The following is an 18,683-nucleotide window of genomic DNA, read 5'->3' on the forward strand; positions in this document are numbered from 1 at the left end:
GCACATAAACAAACAAAAGAACAGTGAATTCAATTGCCATGCGGCTGTATGCACATCTGTAGGCAGGGGTTAAAGGGGTTACAAGAGAAATCACAGACAGGTTATTTTATGTAGGAATCACACGTGAAATATCGTGGCCAGTGTGTCCTGTATATCTTTAATCACTATTTTTATATATATTCCTCACCAAATAAACTCCCAATATTGTATATATGATATCTTCTCCTCTTCATACTGTATGAGCTATCACATCATGCACTGACATTTCACTTTGGTCTGACTCTGAGGTCTGGTTGAGGTTGGCCTTTTATCATTATTTGAGTCACACTTTGCACGGCCAGTCAACAACAAACAATTCTGATAAGGTCATATTAATAACTGAGACAGCCATAATAAGGGCAGACTCCTTCTTAAGTTCCACAGCTTGTTTCTCTCACAAACCTCATCTACCGTCTGCTGTCCTGCACTCTTAATGAGCTACAGTACACTTCATGAAGACTTTCTTCCGTGCAATTTAGTGACTTACATACACGACTTAAAATCTAATATACAGGATGAATTGATGCTAGTTGAGTCTGGAACAACTATCCAAATGAGGGCAGCTGTTTAACAGGGCGCCTGAATAGATGAGTGTAAGATAGCTGCAGAAACATGAAGCTGGAAAGGGACACTTGAAAAATTGAAAATAATGATGGCTGCCTGAAGTCAGTTCGCGTTATCTACAATCTTGGGTAAAAGTAACATTACTAGTAGTTGGATAAGCACTGTACACCCATCTTTTTTATCGCCATGGCTGACCCACCTGTTCCCGGTTCACACTCTTCCAGGTCCTCATCATCACTTGGACACTCGGCTGATGCCACCAAAATATCATCAGAGTTCTGCGGCTGAAAGGAAATTGGAGAAAACGTGTTGTTTTGAACAAATACACAGTCAACACACTCCCATCATCTAGATTTGTGCCTTCTTTTCTTTAGTGAGTGGCTGACTGTCCTATTTGAGGAGAAACTGCAGTGTGCAGCACTGTGCCACTTCAGTGTTTTTGCTCGGAGCAACACTCGCAAGATCACATATCCAAAATGTGCCCATATGCAGCTGCTTTTTTATCCTTCATCCGTGTGGCTCACTGTGTTTGTGTGTTTACAAACAACATAATGCAGTAAATTGGAGAGAAAATTCTCAGTGGGCTGAATTTTGTTTTCATTTAACTCTATGTCATTTGCTTTTTGTATATTTCTTTTTGCACGTTATTATTGCAAAAACAAATGCTCACAAGCTAAATCAGGGGTGCAGAGTGGACTTGAGCAGAGCGGGGAATAGATGGTTTGCTAATGGATTACTTGGAAAAATTGAGAATACAGAGAAGGCAATATTACGGAAAGTGGACAAGAGAATTGTAATGAAAAATGCACTCTGCATTTTTAAGAGATGACACAGAGGGATTTTTCTTTAAAATCTCAGGACTCCAAGTACAACTGCTGAAATCCGTCCAATTTGGCAGGTTTGCAGCACTTGGATTAAAATCATCTCGTTTGAAATGGTGGTTGGTAATGTTCACCAGTCTGGATGCAGTATTGTGACTGCTCAATGTATGAAAATCTGTTTTTCAAATGTATTCAATAAAACACCTTCTTTGCATAGCTATACCAGTTCAAAAAGATTTTGAAGCATGAACGTTATTATTGTCTCCGCACACTTGAAGTGAATTATGTGGTGAATTTAAAACGAGATACATGAGACCAAACCTGCTGTAAAATGACACCCACAGAGTTATTTGTGGGTTTATGTAGCATTTTACACCATAAGGGAATCTGAGTGGATTTTATTAGAATTCTTTGAGTCTCCAGCGATGATGGAGGCTGTTTCAAATATTTACAGTCAGTATGTCATACAAACTTGTGTTGCATACCATAAAAGCAACTTCTGCCTGATCATCAATAGAAACTCACGGAATAACTTGTGTTCATATTCAATTCAACCCCCTGCACAATACACAATTTATCTTCCTCCGAGTCTAAGTTTTAATTTTAATCAAGGACTTGTTCAGTGCCATGGCCAATGCAAGTGTAGAGAGGACCCGAGGAATCAGATGCATTATCTGATTGTCCTTGGTTACTGACTGTGTTACACAGTAGGATGCTAAACTTCATAATAACACAACATGAATGGAAAAACTCCAGCTATGAATAGAATGTAAAAAGTGTCATTGGGATAGAAAAATACTGGAGGATCCACATGGGTTATTTTATATCTGTACAGGAAAAAACTTATACTACTTTTAGCTCTAAGCTTTGGTCAGTTCTGAGGTTAAAAATATTTAGGTAATGTACATATAAAGAAATCTTTGGTTCTGTATAAATCACAATTTTGTACCTTTGAGGAGAATGACTAGTGAATTGATAAATAAAAGGTGAATAACTTACACATTGGGCTGGGCACATAATGCGTACATAAAGTTAAAGACAATTCAACTTCGGCAGCAGTAGGGTGTGTGCGTGAGGGTAGGGTGTGTGCGTGAGGGTAGGGTGTGTGCGTGAGGCGAGCACTTCACCTCACTCTAACAGGGATACTTGCAACTGAACATAGACTGTTTATGCTGCTCCCTGATAAAAGTAAAATGTTATATATATTAACCTGTTGCTCAAAATCGATGTTGTATGATATTATGACCGTGGCTCTGGACTCTTGTTTTAAATGTAAATGCTCCGTATAGCGCCTTTCTAGTATTTTCCGACCACTCAAAGCGCTTTTACACAACATCTGCATTCACCAGTCATACACATTCATACACTGAGCCCAAGTGCTCAAATGGAAACTAACATTCACACTCATTCATACACTGGCGGAACAGCCGCCAGGGGCAAATCGGGGTTCAGTATCTTGCCCAAGGACACTTCGACACGCAACCAGGGGGAGTCAGGGATTGAACTGCTGACCTTTCCGATTAACGGCCAACCCGCTCTACCTCCTGAGTCACAGCCGCCCCAACAAACTAGACAAAAGGTAATAGCTTTGGTTTAATATTTGATTTGATTACATTAATGTTTAGGTTGAAATTTACAATAAATATTGTATTGCTACTGTTTAAAGGGAATACTGCTGGTAAAATTCACCTTATTTGTTTAAAGTGTTTGCAAAGCACGTTATTGCACTTTTGTGTATATAGCACTATATTTAAATTAAAAGTGCACAATACACAACTTTAGAATTCATTATTATTTTGCCTGCGATTATTCGCAAATAATCATGTGATTAATCCCGATTAAAAATTTTAATCGTAGCACTACTTACACATAATGTAAGGGGATAGGTGTTTTGTACGGAAAAAGTTTTAGTTCCTAGAACTATCACTTATTTAAACTCATAATTACTATAACTTTAAAAATGTTCCACTATTGACATGTTTATGTTTTAATTACTGATTATAAATGTAATGCTAAATTTATTTTACCCTTAATTGTATATTGACTTATATTCTCTGTGTGATATTGATTTCTGTTTTGCGGTGATTGCTGTAAAGCACTTTGTTACCTGAAAAGTGCTATACAAATAAAGCTTGTATTACAGACATTTTCAATACTTAAAGAAAAAAAACTGTAAATTTAAAGAAATGTGTAACAACAAAAAGTATTTTAAAAAACGGTCAATAAATTAGCATCCAGTTCTCTTGAAGTATTCCTTTATATTCCTGACCTTTGAGATGCTCTCCCTCAAGCTGGGTGACCGAGGCCTGCGGGTGGTGGTGGTAGCCATAGTTGTGGTGGTTTCCATGATTGTGGTAGACATGTCAGACACAGCCAGAGGGGTGGCGGAGGTCGTGTCGGTGGTCAACACGGAGAGAGAGTCACCGACCAGACGCAGGTTCCCCTCCGCCTGTACGCTGGGATCGTTTTCTGCTGCCAGTTTGAGGACCTGGAGACCATTGTAGTAGAGCCCTGAAATCTGACCCTGGAAGGGCCGACCCTTGTCGTGACCGCCAATTTTAATGGCTGCCTGGCTGTTAAAGATGGTCAACTGTCTCCCTAAAGTTAGACAGAGACATTAAGAAAGAAAGAGGTGGAAAAAGGAAGAGAATGGTAGAGCAGACAAAGAAAAGTCATATGGGAGAGCTTGCACAGGAACATCACTTGAACCAGGTGGGCTTTAGTGATTATAACATTAATAGTTACTAATTTAATTAAAACTGAATTGATTTAGATGTTAAAGGGAAGGTTATTAGGCAACAAGTTTATAATTTAGACTTGGCACATGCAGGTTATAACCATCAGAGGAAACTTAAAGCCTATATTTAGGTTCCTATTTAAGTGTTTTGATTGGACAGAGATAGTCATTTTGAATTTTCACTCTCTGTAGGGAAACAATGACAGATGTTTTTCCAGGATATATATTTATCTCTTAAGTCCAGAACAGATGGTGCAAAAATGCGTATCTTATGGCTTTTTTTGTCAGAGATAGGAGGATTATTAACATGGCAGTCTTACTACACTTCAGACTGTGTAAGCAAAAGGACAATAAAAGCTAAACACCAATAGGCCACTGAAACATGCTCTGCTCTGAGTTCCCTTTAGTCCAGCCGTTTCACCTCCTGAAAGGGGCAACGATATCTAACAGCACCATTGTCAGCAGCTTCACTGATAAGCAGCGTTACATCAGAGGAGGAGGACTGCAGTAATGGGCCCATCTCCGGAGAATACTTATTAGCAAAGTTAATGGCTGCAAAGAGCGATCTACTCCAACAGCCCGTCTGGGCTGTTTTGTCGCAGCAAAAATACTTCAGCTTGTGAATCTGACATGATACACAAGGTAAAGCAACACAAGTTTGCAGGGAACAAGAAAGGGAAGTTGATTTGGTGTGATCACAACCAGCAGTTATATTTTACAATTTTCAGTTTAGGAGGAACGAGACCATGTCAACGTATGTCACATGTTACTTTCACTGGTGTTAATGTAAATGTTACACAGCATTTTAATTACTTTTACGTAGAGTAATTACACACAGTATCTAATTACACACAGTGGTTAAGAGGGACGATAGAGGGTTAGACAAGGGTTATGTGTTTTTATTTAATTTATTTAAAATCGTTGTTAAGGTGCAGCTTTTCCACAAGGTTTAAGGATGACAAAGAATTAATGGCAAGTATGCTATACCTCATTGCTTTGACACTTATTTTGAATTCCACTTGACGCTCTATTGTGGTCATCAAAATTCATAGCCAATAGGAATTCCAATTGAAATGGAGGTATACATCTGGGTAACTTGATCCTTGTCACCCTTGTCTTCTGGCACTGCACCCCTCATGGGGAAAGGTTATTTACTAGTTATTTCAAGGATTAATTAATTAATCAATTAATTTTTACCTTTATCGAGTAGCCACTCGTCAACTACCCGACCAAGTCTGTATGGGATTCTTTGTCTAGCAATAGCCAGTCGTTCATTATCATAGTGTCCTTCAAAGAATTTGGAGAGACAGATTAAAGGTTAAAGTCTGCAAGCTGAAAGATCACATGGTTAGAAACAGAGTTATAATGGCTAACAGGTTTAACAAGTTATCAATTTTAACCCAGCTGTGAGTTAAAAGAAACTTGTGCTTTACTTAGTGTTATCTAGTTATTACGAGTAACAGTGTTGATGCTAATTAGAGTACTGTTTAGGCTATTTATAATATGCTACGCTAGTTAGTGTTATTTAGCTAATTTTTAAAGCAAGGCATAATCTTCAGTAAATACCAATTACAGTAAAATGTCAAATCATTTTATGTACTGTATTAAAAAAAAGAGGTTAATTCAGTTAAACATAAGAAAAGCATTAAAACCACTTCAACAAAGACAATCAGGAAAACAGTTAATGCATTTAGAGAGTGATACACATTCTGTTACAGCAGAAACAGATATTAGCATTTGAATATGACTGGATTCATTATTGAAAGTCTCACCCCACTTCTGTTCCACAATGTATTTTTATAATATGTTGCATGATATACAATGTGTTTTTACTGCAGCTCCCATGAGATTGGAGAGACAGCATGTCTGTATCAAAATCTCATGGGAGCTGCAGCTGTTATGTCTTCATACAAAAAAGTCACCCATTAGTGGATAAACATTTAGCTATAACACCAATACCTCAGTTTTTGGGAAGAAAAAATAAACACAAAAAAAATTTTCTTTTTGTTGCAAAACTGCATTGTGGAATCAGGGCTAATAGGACAAGAGCTGTGAGGCAGGACTGCAGCTCTTTATTTAACACATGCAAACACAGAAGAGCAATTAATCAACTGAAAACTACTACAGGAAATATACTGTATGAGGTGCCAGTTTCTGGACAATAGGAGAGCCCAGTTTATATTAGTACTTTTCATTCAGTCTTGTACCGATCTAGCACTGAAGAGTTTCTATCAGTCATCAGGCACATGGTTTCCACAAGGTTATAACTTTACAAGTGGTACATTCTTGTTGACAATTATTTATTAAGATGATGTTATCTGAAAACATATTTAACCCACATATTATGTTAATAAATAGATAGAAATGACTAAAGAACTAAATAACAGTTTAAAGTCAGCCATGTCAGACATGGGATAGTATTGAATGGATAAAAAAGGATTAGGATTACAGCAGAACATGGAAAAGGAGGCACAAAACATGACAGAGCATGAAGCTTACCTAGACTGTGTTTTTACTGTAATCTTTAATATACAGCAGGTGTTAAAATAAGTGCACATCGTATATTATGCCTCATTTCATGTTGTTCGATGTTATGACTGCTGCAATGCACTTTAGTGGCTTAACATTAGAAATGTTTCAAAAACCACAGACTACTGACTGGGATCTGCCATAGAGTGTACACATACTACACACGGCCAACACCATTACACAATTTAAATTTATGTAACTGTGTGTATGCTCGAGCTGGAAGCAGAGAGGGGACTTGGTTTCTTCCTGCTACGCCAGCTGGTGTACCTGTTTTAAGTAAGGTATATCGGTTGGTTGGTACAGAACAGGTTAAAGCACAGGCAGTCGTGATCACATTATGTATGTTTTTCTTTGGTCTATGTGTATATTAAGTATGTGTGTAAACAGTTTTGTGAAAATCTGTGTCTCAATAAATGGCTGATGAAAATTCCTTCATTGCTAGATATGCTCAGCAAGGCAGGCTGAGGCAAATTAATCAATTTCAGAGAAAGCTGAATTAAAATAAGCCACTGGGCAAATAGCCAATCAGTTTTTTGCAACTGTGTAATTCACAACTCTGTGATACAAGACATGCAATCCTCTCTCGCTGATCCAAATGTTCCATGCCATCTCTCTATGTATCATATAACCCCATAGTTTGTCCCATCAGTCTTACCTGGTGGATAACGCTCAATGACTGGATGGTTGTCCACCTGGAGAGTGGCATTGCCACCGCTGCGTGTGAAGCGTACAACATGGTACTTGCCGTCATTTACTATGACAGCTGGCTCATCGATGGTGATGTCATCCGTCCCCACATTGAAGATGACACCAATTTTTCCTTGATCCTGCAGGTGAAAAACAAAGAATGAATGTGACACATTAAATGGATGACAAAACTACTTCTTCTTCAGGGTTGTTGAGCCAGAGACCTTATTTAAGCAGTAAAAGCATATCTTTTGAGACACAGACAGTATGTTTAGTTCTTTCTTTAGGGTTTGCACCATTCTCCCTCCAGCAGACAGCTCAGGTTTCCTGATGTGGATCACTCCTGACAGAATCCTGCTGCTTCTCTTTTGGTTGACCAACTTCCCTCCCTGTCAGCCTCTCCCTGCTACTGCCAACCTTCCTCAAAGATCAAAGGTGCTTCTCAAGCCAGCCTTTGGGTGCTATTAAAATGAAACACTGAAAACAAACTGTGTGGTCTCTGTGTCTGGTCTTTGTACATTTGTTGCCTTGCAATCTTTCTAAGTGCAACACAAGGTCAAAGCGCTAATGTGGTTATAGAAGACATTGTGAGAAACTGCACACAAATCTGCAGGAGTACACGAACAGTGCCCTTTAACTCTGATGACGATCAACAAACTGTTAGATTGCAATAACCTTTGTAACTATGATGAAAATACAAATAACATAAAAACAATCCTACAACGTGGGAAGGCATCCGTCATTCCACTAAGACACATAAAACATATTTTTTACGCGAAGGTTAGGCGTAGCAGAAAAGGTTGCAAAAATATGATGTAATTTCTTAGTACTCATTCAACAGGCAGTCAAGTGATTATGCACAAGTGCCTGTTGTACAGTATGTTTCACATGTACGATAGCATGCTGTGCACATAGGTAAAACCTCATTACCATTACATAATATTAATACTAAGGGATTTTCAGGCTGTGTAGCTTACCCTATATCATTTGTCTCTAAGCTGTGTACTATCAAGGACCAAGAGTGTGCAAGTGTTTATCCAAACAACCTCCTCTCTAGCAGCTGGTTGCACTACATCACACCTTCAACCAGTAAGAGGAAGTAAACTGTGAAATTGGCCGGTGTAGTGTTTTATTGAAATGAAATCCTGCAGACTGCTGGTCCTGGGTGGCACACAATGTGGACAATATTTACTAGACCTATAGACGTAATGTAAATATCTTCCACAGTGGTTCTTGCGTTGCTTTATTGTCAGCACTGATATCCACAGCTCATTCCTTGACACAGGCGATTTAATATAACTGATTGTTCCCTTCCTGTCATACTTCCAATATTGCATTACTCACGGAAACACCAGATATTCAAATATGAATGTATGATATTCAAACAGAAATCCTTATTTTCTTGCCTTGATGGTGGCTGGTATTGTATGATGTAAAACTAAGTCTCAGAGCTTTGCTCTCACCCCCTAATCATATGTAAAATCCTTCTAGAAACCTTTTGAATTTGAAATAATTATTCACGCTATTACACAGTTGGTGTTAAGTACAGTAGTCCTCAGAGTCCTTGAACATCTCATTAATAATATAATTTTAAGCTTGAGAAATCAACTTTCAACTTACGTTATCTAAAGGAGCTCTATCTCCAAACAGAGTGACTATATTAAAGGTCAGCAGCAGGTCTATGGCTCTTTAGATTCTTATCTTTCTGAATTCTGTAATCACTTGAAAGTTGTCATAAACCCAAGAGGAGGCAACTATTTGCGACTGATTTATGACAAATGAACCTCAGCTGGATAATCAAATTCACACAAGTCAAAAAGAAGATGAAACCCTTTCACCCATTCAGAGTTGAACTATGAAACTGTGAGTTAATTAAAGTCAGTGTTACTGGAATCAGCATGGTGTTAGACCTTGCTGTAAAATAAGTGTCTGTAACAAATATCACTTATGTTCCTTGTTCACTTATTTTTTGTACATGCAGAGCTATTCATGGTTTAACCACTCTTCCCAAGAAGCAAACCGATGAGTATTCATTAGGCAACTACAGGGTAGTGTGGCCTCAGGTTAAATTCAGCCCATGTCCACAATTAACATCTCCAGGGCCAGAGCAGTCTGCCGGGAGCCTTAAAGGATTTTGCTACCTCACTCTTAAGAGCACGATTACAAAACAGCCCAACTGCACCTTTTGACAGCTGCAAAAGCAATATCACTGCACCCCAGTTTTAATAAACAAATGCGTCTTTGTAAGAGGCCACTTCATGTTCATGTGTTTGCATATAAAGCTGGTCGGGCATATGCTCATGAAATGCCACACAGTCTCCCAGCTAGCTGTTTTGAAATCAGCTCTGATGGAGAATGTATGGCTTGTTCCCACCAGAGCTTTCAGTGCAGGATCTCTATTCTCATCTCTGCTGCAGCCTCCTCTAATGCATATTAGAGGCATATTAGAGGAGAATGATTGATTAGTATAAGGACATCATATTATAAGGATTTATCTTTGATAAGACGAAAAATAAAACCCAAAAGGACTTTGGCAGTGACAATTCTTCTATGATGAGACACCACTGCCATTTTTAAACACAGAGCAGAGAGTGGAGAGATCATAATTCTTTTAAGAAGACAAGCACGTCTGTCTGTCTCATTTTCTTACCAGCCAACTGTCTTTCTCTGTATTCAGTGCTTGAAGTGGGCCGGTACTCACCAGCATGCATTACATTGTACTCTTTGGCATACTGTGACTTTTTCTTGCACACAGGCATATCTCACAAGCTGCCAATTGGTGAGCTGGGCACTCACTAGCAAGTTGCTTAGAGCCCTGCATGTTTCGCAAAGGTCCTGCCTCCCCCTCGTGTCAAAGTGGGTGTCAGTGTTTACAACTTTGATTTCAGCTGGGAGAAAAACTCAGCATCAAATTTGTACCTAAACTATTGATCATAAATTTGAAATGAAGAATCTGAACACGCGTGTGGAGCACATAAAAGGCAGGTGTCCTCCTAACATATAAACATTAGTGTGTTTTGTGTGAAGGAGGCAGAATATTTATTAAGAAAATATATATAAAATATAATATATATTCTTTTGTACAGAGTAATTGGTCTTTGAAGCTTGTGTATTTACCATCCTCAAAATTACACTTTCAGTTAACCAAGTGACCATTTTAATGTAGCAATCTTCAGTACAAGTAAGTAATGTTTATTTTGTTGTGTATGGAGTCCTCTGTGATTCAGAAGCACTGTGCTAATGAAGCATTTTAAGAACTGACAATCAGATGCTACATCAGATGCTAAGCTGTAAAAGATTTTTTATCACTGGGTGGAAACCTAGTGGTAGACTAATGTCACGTTTCATCTTCATTGCTTTAATAGTCATATTTGTTAACCAAGAGTATTTAAAAACACAACAAAAGTGCTCTGTTCATACAAGGCACTCACATTTATTATGACCTCTAAGGTAATTTTTTCAAGGGTAACTTCTGTATTTTTTAACCTGGAGCCTATTTTCCCATGTGTTTTTGTCTAAATGACTAATGGGGACAACATTTTTTGAAACTGGTACAGTATTGAGCAAGCACATTGTAGTCGGCAGCAGCGCAACAGGGCTGCAACATAATTCTTGTGGCCAATGGTGCCCTGTCAAAGTATATCCACTAAAGTAGGGGATTTCAAAGTGGGAGACGGGCCTCCCCAGGGGAGGCTCCAAACTGTTTCAGGGGAGGCTCAGCGAATGGAAGGGGAGGCCCACAGTCTCAGACTTTGAAAACCTCTGCACTGAAGTGCTTGTTTTTGCCACTCAGGTTCAGGTTGTGATTGTGTCTGACAACATTATGGAAAGGATATGGCACTCACTATGTTTGTTCAAAGCCACCAGATTCCATTGACAAAAACATTTTACCTCATAGAAGACTTTTGTTGGTTTGTGTTATTGTGTGACTTTTGTGTTTTAATAGGTTAAAACTCCAAGTCATGCAATTACAGAAAGAAACTAAGAGAGGTATTTTAATGTTTTTGTCAATGAAGTGGTTGCTTTCAACAGGGTGATATAGTGACTGTTTCTGGTTAAACTAAAAAGGATCTTTCTCTTTAAAAAGGTCTGTTTCTGAAAGGATCCTTTTCATAATGTTGTCAGACACTTATAATAACGATCTGAGCCAGTCAGTGGCAAAAACAAGCACTTTGGTGGGCTAACTTTGACAGTGCACATATCCACAGGGATTATATTAAAGCCCTGTTTTGCTCAATGCAGGACCAATTTAAAAAATGTTGTCCACATTAGTTACTTAGACACAAAAACACGGGAAAATAGGGTCCAGGTTAACAAAAACGTAAGATACTGTTTAAGTTTTGACCCCTTCATTGCTTTATTTATACCGTTTCACTGTAAATATTTATCATTTTGTAGTTTTGAAGAAAAAACTCCAAGGGAGATAAGTAGTGAATTCTCAAAACCCCAAATCCCTATAGCACATAAAACTCATATATCATTTGTTTCTTTTGCTATTTTCAACTCTCCCTTGTGGCTAGTGTTATTTTGACCAATGTACCGCTTCTCTCTTCACCTAGTTTTCTTCCGCTTCTGCAATGGGCAAGCAGAGGAAGGTAAAAGAATGTCACAACATGTGGAATTAATAATACACATAAATAAATTTGAAAGAAATGACAACTTCAAGGTCTCTGCAGAAAAGGAAGGTGTGATATTATGAAGCTTAGTTGGAGAAACCAAAAAAAGACAACCTCAACAGCCTCTGAACTCTTTTGTATTCCCCTCTGCTGAGCAGTAATAGGGTGTCAAAGTAAGCAATCTGTCAGGGTGCAAGGACTTGGCAGATGGAAAAAAGAAATCTTTTTTGCTGGCTTTGCACGCAGGCAACAGTCTTTGCATTTACTAGCAACAGTTTAAGGCTGGCTAGGTCAGTTTCACACCTTTAAAACTGGAAATACAATTTAAATGAGACAGTTTAAAAAACATCCAGGGGAGGATTTTTGTACCAAACATGACCAGTAACTGATAATTACAGCAATCAAACCCTTAAAACAGGCAACTTTTTAGTTAAATGTGTTACAAAACATGTATGTTTGAGCTTTCAGTTTTTATACCCTTTTGAGATAGCACTGTCCATATTATTAAACAACCATAGCTTCCCTCGTTTGAAGGCCACAATAATAAAACGGCTTGAAATAGTGAATGTAATGGACCAAATATTAGTTAAAATTAGAGTATGGACAGTACTGGACTGGAAGACACTTTAAATGATCACTGGAATGAGTGGGATTTCACCTTTGATTCATTTGACCTCATGTCTACGCACATCTGCATAACAATCGGAATCACATCAAGAACAGCAACTGGCAATGAGCTGTGGAAAATACTGTATGGAGATGGTTTATTTTTTTCTTTTAAATTTTGTGTATATATATATATATATATATATATATATAAACCTTAAATGCACTCAGTATTTAGCAATAATTTATGAATATTATATGAAGAAAAATCTAGATTGGGCCTGATGAAATCAGAAGAATCAACGATGAAGAATGTGAAAAAATGTGCAGGTGTGATTTTAATTATTACACCACTCGCTGACATTTGACAGATCTCCCCTCAGGTCTTCATCATGGCACATCTGTCCTGTGGTTACATGCTAAGAAGGCTGATTTCCCTGCAGAAAACGGCACAGTTGCTGGCAGCTGCTGAGGCGTCACCTGGTTCCACCATCAGACACATGTGTTTATCACCAGTAGACATCTCTTAGTCTACTGACTTGTGCTCTATTGTATCTCCTTCTTGTGGTTGTAATTTATTTGTTCCTTCTTTATCTCAATATTCTGATGCCATTAATCAGTGAATCATACAAGCTATGACAAATTGCATGAAGTTTTTGTGCCAAGTTAGAATAATGGTACAGTCACATTAAAAAAACACAACTTAAATTTAAAAATAGACCATAAGAGGTTTATCTATATTCATTTTTCCTTTAATCAAGATTATAGAGTTGGTACTGTACCAGCAAGCCTTTTGGTGCTAATATGAGATTCATGACATATGAGAGGTGGTATTTTTTTCTCAGTTTGGATTAAACAACTTGTACAAAATGTTCTTTTCTGCCTCTTTTCAGGGATGTAACATTTACATGATTGCTGCTGGAAATGCTCTTTTCTCCACCAACTTAAATACAGAGTTGGAATGTTTGTCACCAGATGCTTGCTTCCAAACACTGAAAAATATTATTCATTAATGTTGCAGTTTCCTGAGGCATCATGTAGATAATGTTGGAAAATAATCTAAAAGTTTGTTATCTTGTGTTTGCAGACATAGTGGACTAATTTCGACTGTTCCAGTTAGCTGCCCACTTCCCAATGTCCTGATTTTTATGAGATCTAAGGGTTTTGTGTTTTTTTTATGACACTGCATTTATAATCACAAATATAAATCTTCTTTAGGTTCATATTTACAGAAAAATGCACTAAATAGCAAAGGACTTTAAGTGCTATTAAGGGTAATTTGTGCCTTATTCGAACGACGTTTGCTCTCAAATACTCAAAGCATGATTTTTAGCTTGCGGACGTGGGATGCAGTTGGTATGAGTCCATTATCTTGTTGATAAATCTGAAAGAAACTAAAATATATGGCAAAACATATCGGACAATCTCTCTGTGTAGAGAAGGAATGTGCACAAATATTCATAGGATTGTCTTAGATGTATAAACATTTGATGTTTAAACTCCTTTAAATGTTATCTTATATCTGCCACAGCGGTGTGACACCCCATCAATCTTATGGCGCTTTATTTCATTGTGACATTTACGTTAAAACTCTGCTTCCCATCCTTACTATGTGCAGCTGGAGATAGTCTCCGAGTCCATGGGTGCTCTCCACTCGCACCAAGATGGCATCCTTCTGCTGAGTGCTGAAGCCCACGGCTAACCGGTCGGCTCGGGTGCTCGGCCGCTCATTGGGGGCCCAGGTGAATGTGATGAGAGCCCCCCCTTTCCCAAAGATATATGTGGTCCCAGCTGGGAACAGAGACAGAAAGGGAAACAGCAGGAGACAGACATTAGTCAGAGACACTGAAGAGTAACTTTTAGTATTTAAAGTACCATCCCCACAGCATGAAGATAAGATTTAGATTCCTCCTCTCACCAACCCACAGCCAGCCCCCCTGCCCCCTCCCCACTGCTCTGCACACACACTATCTTTCATTTTTCAACATAATGCAGAAGCTCTAACCAAGAAGGAAGGGGGAAAGATTTATGATAGAGGTCAGCTTTACTCATAAGTCACAGCTAAGCAGCCTAATTTACAAAGCATGATGAAGCTTTACATTCACAGATGTAAACTAATGGCAACAGTTGCACAGTCGCATCTTTTATTTTCACAATTCCACATGGCTCTCGCTGGAAATACTGAGGCTCGTTCCAACACTCTGGACATCCGAAAATGATGGCATGCAATAAATATAAAGAATTTAGCAGAACAGCACATCCTCCAGGATAGGACACATAGCTTTGCATATGTGTGGTATTGTGTTTTATTTTTTTCACATGATTTCACATTTTCCATTACCATTGCTTTTCTTGTCTGGTCCATGGGCATATAATGTATGCCTCTTTGAGGGTCACATGTCCTCCACAATCAAGACAAGGATCTTGAGTTTTTTCCTAACATGAAAAATGTATCATTTAGTGTAATCATCATTCGCTTGGTCTCTTCATCTGACTTACTGACGGCAAGTCAATGATCATCTACAGTAATTACAGCACTTATCAAGCCATTTTGAATGAGCTCTATATTTTATGAGGTTTCCCAGACTTGTTTACATGTTTGACCCTGTACCTTCGTTACCTATACATACCGATGCTTGTCTAGGTATTCCATTTTCGATTTTTTAGATCAATATGTTTTGCATTTTTACAGACCTTCTGATTTATCCATATATCCAGATATATGGACACATACTAATGTTAGTTTTTACTGTCCAATTCATTTTAATATAAAATATGAAAAAGTAAATGATTAATGAGAAGGGATGGTTTAAAAAAGCATAGCTTTAAACCTGAAAGGTGAAAATTCATCCACCTGGTGCATGTGCATGGCAAAGCAGTAGTGTCTGCTTAAACTTTTATCATCAAGTTATTCATCTGCACTCAAAAATACTCCTGCCTCTTTGAGATGAATGATGCATACATAGATATTAATTCATCATTTACGAGTCTTGCTGGAATTACTGAGATACCTAAGAAAATCCATCCAGGCTTGTGCAAAAATCCATTTGCAGATCAGCTTGTAAATCAGAAAGCTCCTCATGATATGATTTATTTCTAACCTCCCAGACACCTTCAGGTTGTTGATTAAATATAAATCTGCAATTATTTCATTTGTGTGAGAGCAGAAAAAATCTGAGCTATAATCCATTTTATATACTCATACTCAAGTTGAATCAAATCTAAATTAGCTTTCTTCTTTTAGAGGAGTTAGGATTGCAGGTGCTCACTGCAAATGGAGAGAGAAACTGCTGTCCACAGATGAAAACATTGAAAACAAGATACATAGTCATTATGATACAGGGTATGCCATTACCTTTGATAGTACACCACAAATACATGCTTATCTGTGCTTGTTTCAACAGCGGAAACCTAAGTTCTGTTTTTTCAACTGCCATTTTTCCATATCCGAACCTCTTAAGTGAAGCACAGCGAAACACTTGAGATAACATTGTAGCCTCACTTTAAACCGTGCACGGAGACTTGAGTAGTCTTCTGCTCACTGTAACGGGAACTCACCTCAGATGTTTCTTATAGACAGGAACTAACTGCTGGTTGGATGCTTTCTTAACATTAAACACTTACTCCTAAGACTTGAAAACACCCTGTATTGACTTTAATGATTTAATTAAAAGGATAGGTTCTTTGACGGTGCTTGTTTCAAACCAAATTATTTCTTACTGAGGTGATCTTAATTAATGTCTGGGATTTGCACTAGAAAGTGAGTCGATGACATTAGCTACATCAAGGAGTTTCAAGGTTTTATTGGTTTCTTCCTTTCAGTGAATGTTATCTGCGTCTGGCCTCCTAGTCTGCCGTCATTTCTGCGCAACAAATCTATTTCTGTTTGAGAGAGTACGGACCTCTTTGATTTTTGGATTTATTTGAATAACTTAGGCTACTTACTACTGTTGTACTTCCGCATCTTAAACATGATACAGAGGATAGACATGACAGCAAGAACCCATGTACAATCTAATACATTCTAATAAAACAGCAATGCTTCAAATACTACTGATTTTGTTGATAATACATGTTGTAAGGAGTACCAAAACAGCACTACACCACTAAAAATCTTTACAGAAATCAAACATTAAGCTTCACACAGATGGCATATGCTGTACTGCATTTCATTATACAACCCTTCATTATTTCTAGCTTTGTTTGTTCTTGTGAAACCAAGCAGACAAGCAGGCAAGCCATGATGCAGCCAATCACCACATTGTAAGACCCAATTTCACATCAGGTCTCATTTCAAATTTCACTGGACAATATAGCCTCGAACACCAATTTAAAAGGATACTCTGGAGACTCAAACCTCGTGAACCTTTTTGTACCCAATTTTGGATGCCTAAAAACTGGTCTTGCCAGATCATTACACACATTACAATGTAGTGAGTAAAAATGTCACTATTAGAAAAACTGGATTATTTTGCTCGTAAATAAACTAATGAGGAACAGCTTACAAAAACGCATGCAAACTGATGCACATATGAAAAATATCACACAGACACATTTACAGACACATTTTCAGATTTTGCACATGTGAAATGTCAGACACTTGTCTCAAATGTAAAACACATTTTATGCGTTCACATCACATGGGATGGACGGTAGAGATGGCAAAGATTCCCATGTAAATGACTTGCGAGCGCTTATGTCATCAAGACGGTTGTTATATTACAGAGTTGGTTGTTTGAGGATTAAAATACTGTATACTGATAATATAACATCATATCCATTAAATTTAAGTAATTACGACTTGGAAGTTGGCGTGAACACTATTTACAAGTTGGAAGCTTGTCATTCCGATAACAGCGATATGACATTGTATGTGATTCCAATGTAAAGAAAAATGTTGTCTCATGTCAAGGAAACACCTCACTACAAAGCTAATGATTATGGGAACTGTACTGTTTTGTGTAGTGCTGTGGGAACATGAGCAGACAAAGAGAAAGTCAAAGGGTGTGTAAAGGGTAATGTGCATCATGAAATACGGACTACTAATGCACCGGCAGGAAAACATGGAAGCATTTGTCTATGGACAGCAGTAACTCCTGCATTAGTCATAACCTTAAAGCTTTCCATTACACCTTTCTGCCTCCCTGTTCTGTCTCCTCCTACCTCTTACTTTCTCTCTGTGCATCAAAAAAGCAGGCAGTAAATCAGTCTTGTTAAGATTATTACTATAAACATCCCAGTCCTCGCCCTTGAAGCAGCTCTCCTTTCTCTCTGCCGACTATCTCACGGGAACGCTCTGCTCTTCTCTCATGGCCATGCAATGCATCTGCGCTCAAATGATAGGGCTCCCTTGGAGATTCTCAACTGCAAAATGTGTGCTGTATATCACATCATTATTAGCTGGGAACCTTGATGATTAATGATAGTGCAAACAGGCATTGTAACACTCCTGGCGCCTACCGTGTTATTCATGGATATTATATAGATGGTGTGATAGCACCGTACAACTGTAAGCTTATTAAAGCCCTTTTGTTGGTTTGACCATTACAAAGCAGAATCAGATGGATATCATAGATACATCTGTTTTTTACAGGCATCATAATGGTGTCAATGAAGCTCCAAAATTTCTGTATAGCAACCACGATTGGCCGTCGTGTCTGAATGGATCTCTACACAATAAATGTAACATTATGGATCGTTTGTTGTGCCAAGATGCATGCTACCCACTCAAACTTCCTGTCCTTTGCATTCGTGCTCTCAGATAGCTGAATATGCAAGAGATGAGACAAGGAGTTGCAAAATACATTGAGACACTTAACACTTCAGATGTGAAAAGGTTTAAATATGTTGTTGTGGAGAATTCCTATGGCCTGAGTGAGTGTGTATTAGCTCTCATAATGTTACTAATCATGACTTTTAAGAGGCTGAAAAATGATCATGAAACAAAAAATGGAAACAAGTATCAGTTTTAACATTATAAACACAAACCAGTGGACCAAACAGGAAATTACTCATACTGTTATATCCTTTAATCCTATCCAATTATATTCTTTTTGTGATTGTGAACCCCACTGGCAGAATACA

The 18,683-nt window shown here is 38.1% G+C and overlaps 1 protein-coding gene across 9 annotated transcripts in view; it reads right to left on the bottom strand.

Annotated features, from left to right (window-relative positions):
• Nucleotides 1-18,683, bottom strand: part of nrxn2a (neurexin 2a) — a 135,624-nt gene that overhangs the window by 3,017 nt on the left and 113,924 nt on the right. For 7 of the 9 annotated variants that reach the window (XM_046038891.1, XM_046038889.1, XM_046038888.1 and 4 more), the window contains 5 exons: nucleotides 14,209-14,390; nucleotides 7,346-7,517; nucleotides 5,359-5,448; nucleotides 3,694-4,022; nucleotides 803-887 (listed from right to left, as the gene is read on the bottom strand). In XM_046038891.1, the coding sequence (XP_045894847.1) occupies nucleotides 803-887; nucleotides 3,694-4,022; nucleotides 5,359-5,448; nucleotides 7,346-7,517; nucleotides 14,209-14,390 (858 nt within the window). The remainder of the gene's footprint in view (nucleotides 1-802; nucleotides 888-3,693; nucleotides 4,023-5,358; nucleotides 5,449-7,345; nucleotides 7,518-14,208; nucleotides 14,391-18,683) is intronic. The other 2 variants (XM_046038892.1, XM_046038890.1) reach the window with 1 other exon arrangement.

This window comes from Micropterus dolomieu, linkage group LG23 (genome assembly GCF_021292245.1).
Source record: "Micropterus dolomieu isolate WLL.071019.BEF.003 ecotype Adirondacks linkage group LG23, ASM2129224v1, whole genome shotgun sequence".
Taxonomy (NCBI): Eukaryota; Metazoa; Chordata; class Actinopteri; order Centrarchiformes; family Centrarchidae; genus Micropterus; species Micropterus dolomieu.